Raw genomic sequence first — 11,597 nt, 5'->3', positions numbered from 1 at the left:
GAAAGATAATGTAAAAGAAATTACACAGTGAAATATTAGAGCAATTTACATATTTACAAATAACAATGCTGTATATAATTCTTTTTCCATTCAAATAATAATGGGTTGGTTTAATTTGATCAGATTTATATTTTTCCTTAAACCCAACAGTTGCTACAGTGTGATTCCCAGACCTTTATCATGTGAAATGCACTTTTGTGAGTACATATGGCTAAAGCATTTGTAAAATATTACATTGTAAATTGTAATAAATTGAAATTATATGCTATGACTAATGTCCAAACATCTGAGGAATTATTGCAATGTCAAATATTTTTACAAGATCAATAAATCACCCTATTAATTCAGATCTGTTCAATTAAAGTCAGTCAAGTAAAAAAAAAACTGTATTTCACATACTTCCACCCCCTAAATAGCATGTCTATAATAATTACATACACTTTTATAGACACGTTAGTTATACTATTATTATTACTATCTGAACACATGGGTATGTATTATGTAAGCTATGATCTATGAATCTCTTATAGATTCTCAGAGAAGTTAGATTATGGGAGGTGCATTGCATTACGTTAAAAATATTCTTTCAAACTCACCAGAATAGTGATGGATCTTTTTAGTGTATCTCTTGACATATTTTATACAAACTTTTAGTTTGATGTCATTTTAAGAAATGTATGACTACAAAAATTTAGATTTAGTACTTCAAGAACTATAAAAGCAGGTATAATAATTACATTTTGGCTACAGTCATGTGCATTCTCGTCATCAGAAACAAATGGAACCTTGCAAAACAAAACAAAAATACTATTCCTTTTTTATTCAACTTTCCCTGTAAAATTAAATCCAAATTTTGAGCTTTAAGGTAGTTGGCTGATATTTTTTTCACAAAGTAGGGAATAAGCTTTATTAACGCTTAGGGTATATTCTCCCATGCTGTTGTGTTATATTCTTCATCGAAGAGTAGTTACCAAATCCGGTCTCAAGTAAGCTGGCCAAAAGTAGGCATTGTAACCGTTTGCTTCAGTCAAGTCTGTACTAGCAGATGAACAGCCATGAAAGATAAGACATCATTGCAGAAGCAACACAAACAGACAACTCTATCAAATATACTACTACTGTTACAAATAAAATAGCACAGTACATATGCTCGTTATCCAAGGTCACACAGGAATTGATTCCGATATGTGCATATTTTGAAATAAAAATCGATTCTGATCTTCACACAAGAGAAAACAAGCACACTATATACCCAAGAAGAAGTATGTTTACAACCGCTTCTGAATGTATAAAGAATCACAACAAATAAATTCTTGCCCAAAGATAATTTGTATCTCATCCCTGACAAACGCTTCAGCAGCCAACCCAATATGCATAATCAGTCCTATGTTTTAGAGTATGCAAGAGGTCAACTGAACAACTTGTTTGCAAAAAAAAACCCCGATTAAAATGCAGATTAAGACCTCACTATTAAAAGAACAGTCTAGCGTAAGCAGTGAACTGGAGGACTGCACATCGTCAGTACACCAGAGGCAGGAAAGCAGGAAAATGACTAACCCACGGGGATGTGTCGGACGGAGGTTACAGCATCCAACTGACAGGGAAACTAAATACTTGAAGGCTCTATATCAGCAGGGAGGGGAGGGGTACAGGGACCCATGGGGCCATGTAAGTGAAGTCACAAGGAATTTTAAAATAGCCAATTCAAGTCTATTAGAATGACACAAATAAACATTTGCATTCATGATACAAAACTCTGGCCTTTATTTCTTTTCTGATAGAAATCTCATTAATGTTGGACTTAAGAGGTCATGCTAATGAAAATAACGGAAATATCCAAAACACCATTATAACGAGGACATAGATTACATGGATCTCAGCAAAGGAAATGCTACAGAACATTGCATGCTTGCTTGCTGTCCCGTTACTGTACAAAATGAAGCCTGAATTTACTGACAGCTGTGCCTCATGTTCCATCTCCCAACACAGAAATCTAAGAACGGTTCTAAAGAATCCATTAGCAAAAGCCATAAAGGTGTTATGGAGTATGATCTTTAAATTTTCAAATGATTAAAATCATGCATACCTAATGTGTTCCTCTAGATCCCTTGTCATTTTATACCAAGCTAATTAAAGAGGACAGTGACAGAACTAAAGTTAACAAAAATATGGCATAAAACAATGTTCACAACACTGAGATAACTCTTTCAGGGTTCCATTTATTATTTACACTATGCTTTTGCACCAATCTGGAATTAAATGAATATTTCAGTGAAAATAGCCTGCATGTGTAAACGCACACTTAGATTTTAAAAAGGTGAAAAGTGACAAGTGTGCATGATGCTCAAAGCACCACAGAACTCCTACACATGCAAAACTACCTTGCACAATAGAAAACACCTGCTAGTCCACTGTGCAAGAACCTGACAAATATGTCAGAGCAACAAATATCAGGCATGAGTGCATGGCTGAACATGTCATTACATGGCATGAACACAGTGGGTCACATATTAAATTCTGGTATCCTTTCCAATCAATGTGATTTATTGAATGATGGCAAAATTAGCTGCAGCACCTGAAACTATAATATGCATGGCCATTACAGCCCTCACAGAACAATATAATATGATTACTTAGTACAAACCACAGCCTTGAAACAGTGAACAGGGCTGTCGAACACCCACATAAGGAAAAGAAATCAACACACATTCACTTGCTTGATTTATTTGTTCCTATTCAATTCAATTACCAAATAACTCAAAAGGCAAAATTGCAATGGAGCGTTTTCGCTGTCAAGTTGACCACAGCAATCGCATCTGGATTGAATGATGATTGCTTGTCAAGCCTTTCCATTGACCACTGATATCAGATAACCACACGCATTTGTAACTACGAGCGTGTTTCGGCACCGTGTTTTCCACTGCCGCCCGTCAGGAGAAACAGGAAGTTGAGCAAAGTGATGAGCATCACGGCGTGAGTGTTTGGTTATAGTATGACCATATGCCGGTAGTCAGGAGATACTGTGCATTGAATCTGAAGCAGGACACAAACATCACACAGAAGCTGTTCTTTAAGTCTGAACTACTGCAACACATTGAGAGACACCGTCATTGACCAAAAGGAGAAGAAACATAAGTGTACAGAACATGTGAGACGTGCATTGGGCAAACAGAACAGAATGTATCCTTTCATAATGCGAATTTAATCACACTGGTTAATGATGTTTACCCATTTGGGACTGAGACTCTGGGAAAGAAAGATGAAGATATTTTGATACTCTGGGTCATTAAGAACCATCTGAGTCACCCTGATTTCCTCTATTTGCAGTGCATAATTCAATGCTGTGGATGAGAATGTCTTCTGTTTCACTACAGACCAACAAGTCCATTGCTTCGTCAGTGTCTTCAGAGTGAGCAGATTAGTCCAGGAAAAAAGCAGATAAAATAAACCAGACACTCCAGATCATCTAAAGTTAGGAAAAGCAGTATGCACAAGCGCTCATAAATGTGAATGATAGGCAATGAAAAGATGTTGTCATAGAATAGCAAGATATACCTATTAAAATATTCCAGCTAAACTGGTACAAAACTGGAATACAAAAACCATCCTAAAATAAAAATGGTTCTACAAAGGACCACATGTAACAAATGAAAGGCAAAAAATCTCACCGATAAAAAGCGAGCATCGTTATTCTGCTAGCATCAGAGCCAAACATGTGGCCCGATGCAGGGCTCTACGCTAACGTTTATTCCAAGGGGCACGGGGGCTCCCGAGCACACTGATGCATCCGGTTAGCAGGTTAGCACACATCAGCCTTCAGGAGGAAGTGCTCCTAAAAGGGGAGCACTAGAGCCCTGCGATGGCCGACTGACACACCCAGAGCCAGACGATCAGAGGGTGTTTGGCCCGACGCTCTCTCACAAACCTCATATATTACAGCGTGATCACGGAGCAGAAGACAGTTTCAGTGTGAGCACTCTATGCGCGGGTCCTGCGGGTTCAAACACAGGAGGCCTCAGGAAGGCACAGTCCTTCACGGCGAGCGCGGAGCGGAATGTGACCGTGGCGACGCGGGCCGTGTCACCGCCTGAACTTGCGGCCGAACTTGGTGTAGGGAGCCGGGCGCTTCTTCTCCGGGGGCTTGTTGTACAGGTACATCGACGGGCCGGAGTACTCCTCGTCCGGCTTCTCGTCCATCATCTGCAGCTGGCCTCGATGGCGCGGATCTTGCGTTCACGCTGCCGACCGGCATGAAAGAGCACAGGGAGAAACGAAAAGCCACTTGAGAAGCGCGGCACTTTCATCTTCCGCCGCTGCTCTCAACACAGGCCTGCTGCTCGGGGGGGGGGGGGGCACTGGGACTGCTCTCTCTGCTCTTCCCCAGAAAATAAAAACGCTACATGATACTCCTCTGCACTGCACATTATGCAGGAACAGGGCCGTGCCCTCCAGTCTTGTGAGCATAGACAAATTTTTATTACGTTAAAACTCTTCTGCTCTCTAGTTTGCAAAGGAAAAGAGCTGGTGGTTTGGCTGGATGCATTATTAATAACAAAATAATAATAATAATAGTAATAGTAATACATTGTATTTATATAGCGCTTTTCAGGGAACTCAAAGACACTTTCTAAAGATAAGAAGATGAAATGTAATACACACAAATAAAAACAACAGTCATTGGAGTAACATTACAGGACCTGAGGGAAGTGGGCAGCTCTTCTGCACTGGACGAGGGCTCCAGACTGGCTGCATGGCTTTGTCCCCTCGGAACTGGTCAAACTTCTACAGACAAAATGATAAAAATAAAAATAAAAACAAATAAAACGCAAACGGAAGACAAAGAGGACAGCTGAGGTTCGGCTGAGGGAAGGGATAAGGGGTTGCGATGCGGAGCGTGTTGTTGGGAGTCTTATCGGAACCCATTCCTCAAAACCAGATCAGCAGCGCAGGCCACAGATGTTGGGCTTCGTTCATTCATCTTACGTCCATTTTGTTGGAAAAGAGACCGCTGCTGCTGCTGCCTCTGGCCAATTCTCCTCCCAGTTTTCAGGCATGTGGGAGAAGCACGACTGCACAACATTCACACACCAGTGTTCTTCCCCCAGAAAGGCCACTGGAATGGCTCTCAGCGCAAGCACTAGTCTGGGAGGGCAGGAAACACGGATACCACAAGAGAAGCATTCGCCAAAGTCTAATTCCGCACAAGACACATTATTCACCCGTGCCTCCGTAGATACTTTCACACAGACGGTCAATTCTTATCCTGTAAAGCATAGAAATAAATATTTATTCCCTGACATTGCAACAAACATGGCTCCTTTTTTCTGATGTTTAGTTTTAATGTTCACATAACATGCATATTATTGCTCAAACTTTACACATCAAACCCTGATTTGCCAGGGAAAATCAGAATCAAACGTGTGATAATTCAATGAACTTACGAGTTACAAGTTCAACACTGGGAAGGGTCAGCTGCTGTCCAGGACAAGGCCTTTCCAACCATCCCTCTCAGACCCCCTTTCATGCCTCCTCTCCTGTCAACTTTCCTGGGAACTGTTGTTTCTGGCACATGCTCATTCTTGCTTTTCAGCAGCAGAGTGCAAACTGCTCCTGGCTGTTTCACGCACACGTCTTTGCAGCAGCACAAACTCACCCGGCCTATGCTCTGTCCTGCCTGAACTCTTACACACACACACACAGGCACAGACAGAGGCACGCACACACACACACACACACACACACACACACACCACACACACACACACACTCACACACACATGCACACTCACACACAGAGGCACACACACACACACAGGCACAGACAGAGGCTCGCACACACACAGGCACACACACAGGCATGCACGCACACACACACACTCACACACAGGCACATACACACACAGGCACACACACAGGCATGCACACACACATACACACACATGCACGCACACACACACACACACACACACAGGCATGTGCACGCGCACACGCACACACACACACGCCCTCACACAAACAGCATCGGGATTATGAAAACATTCCAAAAAAATGACGCTCTTGAACACAGCAAGTCCCTCACTCCCCTTCGCCAGCAACAGAATTAATTGGGAAAGCATGTTTGTGGGTTGAGCTGCCTGAAATATTAAAACATATGATTCTGTGTAACATTACTCTTCGGTTGAGCCTTGTTTATCAGTAAAGATGAGATCACACAGGTCAGAGTCAGCTGGAAGATCACACTCAGGAATGCAGGGGAATTGCCAGCAATGTTTGGAGATTGACTACGCAAATGAGCTACTTCGCTCCCAGAGGAAAAACTGTAAGATGATTGACCTGGTGGTGCAGAGAAAACAGGACACAGTGCCACTGAAAACCGTAACCATGGAGGCCGCTGGGGTTTGGATAGGCTCTTAATGGAAAAAAAAATCTTAAAATAAAAATCTCAAAGCCAACCAATGGCGAGATTTCAGACCATCCCCTCTATGAACAGACAGACTGGACTGAGAGCACAAACCCTCAGAGCAGAGATGAGGTAGATAACGCTCTCAAAACTACAAGTGCAGGGAAGCCCTTGAGACAGATGCAGGCCGTAGACTGCAGCCACGCAGATGTTATTTACCACTCAGACATGTTAGGAAACGTGGCTTTAACCATGTTTGGCTGGAACCAGGATTGGCAGCTGCCTGTTGTTGTCAACAAGTCTGCACTGTTAACCTTGACCTGAGTCTGGTGTCCCGCTGGCCTCAGCGGGGCGTCATTCTAGCCCATACAGGATTTCCTCACTCAGCACGGCAGCTGCCTATTCTTAGAGGCATCGGCTACTGTCCTGACTCTTCTCACTTACTCTAATCACACACTGTAGTTATGAGCTCCACACCCTCACTAACACTCTGAGTTATACACCTTCACTCACACACCGTACTGAACTTATACATCCTCACTCACAAACCTTACTCAAGTTATACATCCTCATTATGACACTGTACTTAGTTATACATCCTCACTCACACACAGTACTGATGAGTTATACACCTTCACTCACACACCGTACTGATGAGTTATACACCCTCATTATGACACTGTACTTAGTTATACATCCTCACTCACACACAGTACTGATGAGTTATACATCCTCACTCACACACATTAACAATGAGAGGTAGACCCTCACTAAAACCCTCCACTGATGACAGCAGAGACCATCACTCACTCACCAGACTAATAAAGGCATCTTTAACTAATAACTAATACAGCACACAGTTTAAAAAGATTTCATCTCATACTGTCTTCAAGGAACCCATAAAACCAACAAAAGCCCCGTGTGCAGTGAGATCTGTCAGAGCGCGTGTGCGGCTCTGCGTGTGCGAGTGTGGGCTGTTTTGAGAGCCATCAGAGTGGACAGAGTGATGGCAAGGAGGATTAGCCAGGAGGATGAGCCAGCTGTGCCCCGCACACTAAGGACACCTGCGGGATATTTACCTTTACTTGTGCATGAGCCCAGCGAACCACAAGCTTCTTAGACAAGGCCAGCTTCCCGTTCAGGCACTGGATCGCTCGCTCCGCCTCCTGCAGGACGGAGTTGGCATTGTCATCATCATCATCATTCTCGTCCTCATAATCCTCATCATTAATAACCAGCACACAGTCAATTCTAAGAAAAAAATCGTTTTACATAATATGTTTTTCCGTTTTCATAAAAAATTTGGAATGCCCAGTAACAATGAGAAGCCAAACAATGTCCTCTGCCAACTCAGGACAGCTGAGAATATGTGCACTGAGGAATGTTCAGCCTGCAACTGCTCCTTTTCACTGTACAGCCCAGCAGCGAAGCTGCACAGCCTCGGGAGGACAGAGGACTGGCCTGCAGGGGGCGCAGGAGTGCCAGAGGAGACGTTAGTGAGCAGTGAGGCAGAGAATTCCCCACCGATTACCACCCTCCGTCCCTGGGAGATGGTATGACTGAGTGCCATCCCAAGAGGCTGCCAGCAGCAGTGGGCGTGGCATTGGCACAGATACCCCAGACCTTTTAGCAGGATTTGCCACAGCCTCATTCAGAAGAGGCCTGCCCATCAAGGAGACAGAAGTTCCTTTAGCCACCGTTTAGCAGTGTCACTTGTCATTAGTAAATCGCAGCCTGCTGTTTGATGTGCCATGAAAGACGTAGACTGACATCAAAATGACAGGATGACAATGCAGAGAACCCAGTCTCTCTGAATTGGCTTTGCTGTCAGGCTCTAAGTCACAGCTCACAGAAAACAGCATGTCAAAACCTGAGCACCACGCCAATGGTGATTCTGCATAAGACTGCAGTCTCAAATGAACATGACGAAGATTCTGAAACATACAGTTCCCAACCCAGGGGATTCCCTAACTCATTTACTAGCTGGCTGTGCACATGATGATTTCTGTACTACTTCTTATAACGTCCGTTTGCCCAATTATTATGAACATTTTTTTTTCTACATACCACATACAAAGATTATACTTTTGCCCTACAGTAAAGAAATATTCCAGTGCAATGTACTTTAGGAAATGCACAGGAGAAAATTGGACCAATTAACTCGGAATTTGTTGGAACAAAAGCCAGCATGCTAATCTAATTACTTGCCAGATTTTTAAAGATGGAGCGGAAATGTTCATTTCTGTATGAAGCTGCTTTAAGCACTGTGCCTCTTTAGACTGAATATAAATACTGGAGAGAAACAGATTTGTGTATTCTGGAAGCTTTTAGTATGGGAGAGCTTTATTGTCTGTTGCACACAGAAATTTCCTGCGCATCACAGTTAGCATCTCCATGCTATTCAGAACAAAAGGCAAGAAACACATTTTGCAGCAAACAATATCATAAAAGACAAGAATGCACAATACCATTAAAAGCTCTTTATCGTAAAAGGTCAGATATACACGCCTACCTCTTTAGTCTGGAAATTGACAAAACAGTACCCTCTGGGTTGGCCCTCCAGGGGGCCAGACTTGTGGAAAAGGAAATCAAACTGCTTCACCTTGCCAAACCTCTCCAGAAGCTTCACCAGGTGGTACCTGTGAGAAAAACACAGAACTTCTCAATCCACAGATATGTTGCTCAATTTCACTGCTGATGACACTCTGTTTCTTATTAAACAAACAGCTATTCAGAACAATAAGCAAACTATAAAAAGAAATGTATTATTCATGTACAATGGGCATTGAGATATTCAGCAATATGGAACGGCGTTCCTCTCTCCATGTGTCAAGCCCTAATTGGCATGACAGGGTCTTTACACCTTTGAGCAGCAATAAATCTTTTAATAACACAATACGAAGGATACAGCAAGAGGACAATGAGAAAATAAAGAAGAGGAAGTGAGAATTCCCACCAGAGCTTAATTCAAGAAAAACATTTACAACTGTGAACTGCATTAGAACCACAACAGCCTTCACCAGCCAATAGGACTCGTGGGAAATGAAACATGCCCGCCCCTCTGCCCGCCACCATCACCCTGGAAGCCACCATTCACTGTCGACGAAACACTCTGAACACCCCAATATGGAAGTGCTCCCCCGTGAGACACGTCCTATGACTGCACATGAGCGCACATGTTCTGGAATCATCCTGACTGCGCGCGCTATTGTTGTTTACTTCCCCGGCAGTATCAGGGAAACGCAGGAATGGAAACGGTCCAGCGCCGGAGGTGATCCTGAACACTTTGACACAGTGTTAGCGTTACACAACCCTACGTACTCCTCCCACAGAACATTAGCATTTGAGGAACATTGCACAACCCTAAATACTCCTGCCACACAACATAGCTTTAGAGGAGCATTGCACAACCCTAAATACTCCTGCCACACAACATAGCATTTGAGGAGCATTGCACAACCCTAAATACTCCTGCCACACAAAACAGCATTTGAGGAGCATTACACAACCCTAAATACTCCTGCCACAAAACATAGCATTTGAGGAGCATTACACAACCCTGAGCTCTGACCCTGCTCAGATCAATTAATAGTGGATGGTTGCTCGAGAAGCCAGCGCAACACTTTTCAGATTTACTACTTGCATGCTGCCCAGAGGAAACCAGTGGACAGCAATGTGAAAAAAAACATTTGCAAATTACAGGACTTGCCCAAGAATGGCAGAGACATCCCCTGCTATGAGGCCAAGAGGCCACATCGCAGAGCATGACAGAATGTATCTGATCAGGCAGAAAAGCAGAGCCTGTATGCTGGTACACGTTACACAGGCGTGCTTTACGGCTCTCCTATCTGAGAACAGAGTGGACAGAACCCGGGACACAACCACCAATACAGACAGAGGAAGAGCGTACATTCATACAACTTCTGCCTTTGTCATGGTTACACAACAAGCTTTTTTATTGTGTAGTATGGCCAGCAGAATACAGCAAACTGGCCTGTGGTAAAAATCTGACCACTAGTTCAGTGCCACAGTCAAGCTCTTCTTTAAATGAATGAATAGCACATGGACCAATTTATCACCAGAGATAAAGTGAATACAACCATATAAAAGGTCAACACACTACACTACACTGATCTGGAAATGTGATCTTACTGATTTATCAACTGATCCATTTAACAGAGCAATTCGATATAAAGCAAACATAAACAGACTAATTAGATCTATAATATAAATATCCCTTTGAGCCAGGACTATCCCTTGAACAGGGAGTGCATAACATAATAGCTGGAGTAAGTGACCTTGGGCTGACTCGACAGCAGGGACCGATCGATGACAAAAATCCAGGGAACTTGTTTTTTTTCCTGAGTGACAATCGAGGCTGCCTGGGAATTAGCTTGTGTAAGTGTCGGAGAGGTCGCTGGGATTGCCTTATTGTTTTGGCCGAGGCTATTTTTAATCTTGGAAAGGTATGAACGGCAGAAGTGGGGGGTCCTGGAGGCTGTATTAATGTCTTCCCCTCGCATCCCTGGGGCTTTTTCCAAGGAGCATTTCTCACTTTCCCAGACTCCACCCCTCCAGCCGAGAATGGAAGCTCTTCCTGTAATGGTGCAGATTGAGGAATTGATAGTGCCTGATATACAGAATCCACTTCTGGCTTTAAACAGACCACAATGTGCCTCTCGAGGGGCCCATTAAGACAGCTGAAGGACTGGTGTGGAGGAGTGGCCTCTTGACTCGAGGGTGTTCTGTGAAAGCGTGGGCCTGGGCCAAGGCAGCCATGTGCCAAGGTGCAGACGGAGCAGCCCAGCTTAACCTCCCGCGGTCGCCTTAAGGCTAACCCTGCGCACACACAGTCCTGATATCATCTGGTCACTCACAACCGGCGCACAGAACGTGCAGAGGATACAGCAGTGCAACAGGCAAAAAACGGCAACGCTCCTTTCATTTTAACTACATTCCATCTGCATTTTTATTTTTCCCCAGATTTGAATGCTCGCTTATAACTGAGGCCTGCCTCGCTGCTGCCACTGATTTCAGAGGGTGCAGTGCAGTAAACGCTTCCTTTGTATAATGTACAGCCAGCCAGCACTTCTCCATGCTGAAAGCAGGCATCAGCCACCTGATTGGGCATTGAGCTGCACAATGAGGTGGGGAGTTATGAGGTTATTATGGCCAATTACGCAGCACACCATGACTC

The 11,597-nt window shown here is 43.6% G+C and overlaps 1 protein-coding gene across 3 annotated transcripts in view; it reads right to left on the bottom strand.

The window, feature by feature from the left end:
• Positions 1–1,740: 1,740 nt before the first annotated feature.
• Positions 1,741–11,597, bottom strand: part of rbm18 (RNA binding motif protein 18) — a 14,344-nt gene continuing 4,487 nt past the window's right edge. For all 3 annotated transcript variants that reach the window (XM_035390435.1, XM_035390434.1, XM_035390436.1), the window contains exons 3-6: positions 8,913–9,039; positions 7,480–7,566; positions 4,698–4,782; positions 1,741–4,238 (exon numbers count right to left, since the gene is read on the bottom strand). In XM_035390435.1, the coding sequence (XP_035246326.1) occupies positions 4,234–4,238; positions 4,698–4,782; positions 7,480–7,566; positions 8,913–9,039 (304 nt within the window). In that variant the 3' untranslated portion in view covers positions 1,741–4,233. The remainder of the gene's footprint in view (positions 4,239–4,697; positions 4,783–7,479; positions 7,567–8,912; positions 9,040–11,597) is intronic.

This window comes from Anguilla anguilla, chromosome 14 (assembly GCF_013347855.1).
Source record: "Anguilla anguilla isolate fAngAng1 chromosome 14, fAngAng1.pri, whole genome shotgun sequence".
NCBI lineage: Eukaryota > Metazoa > Chordata > Actinopteri > Anguilliformes > Anguillidae > Anguilla > Anguilla anguilla.
The sequence above is the reverse complement of the archived record's forward strand: the minus strand, read 5'-3'. Positions and strand labels throughout refer to the sequence as shown.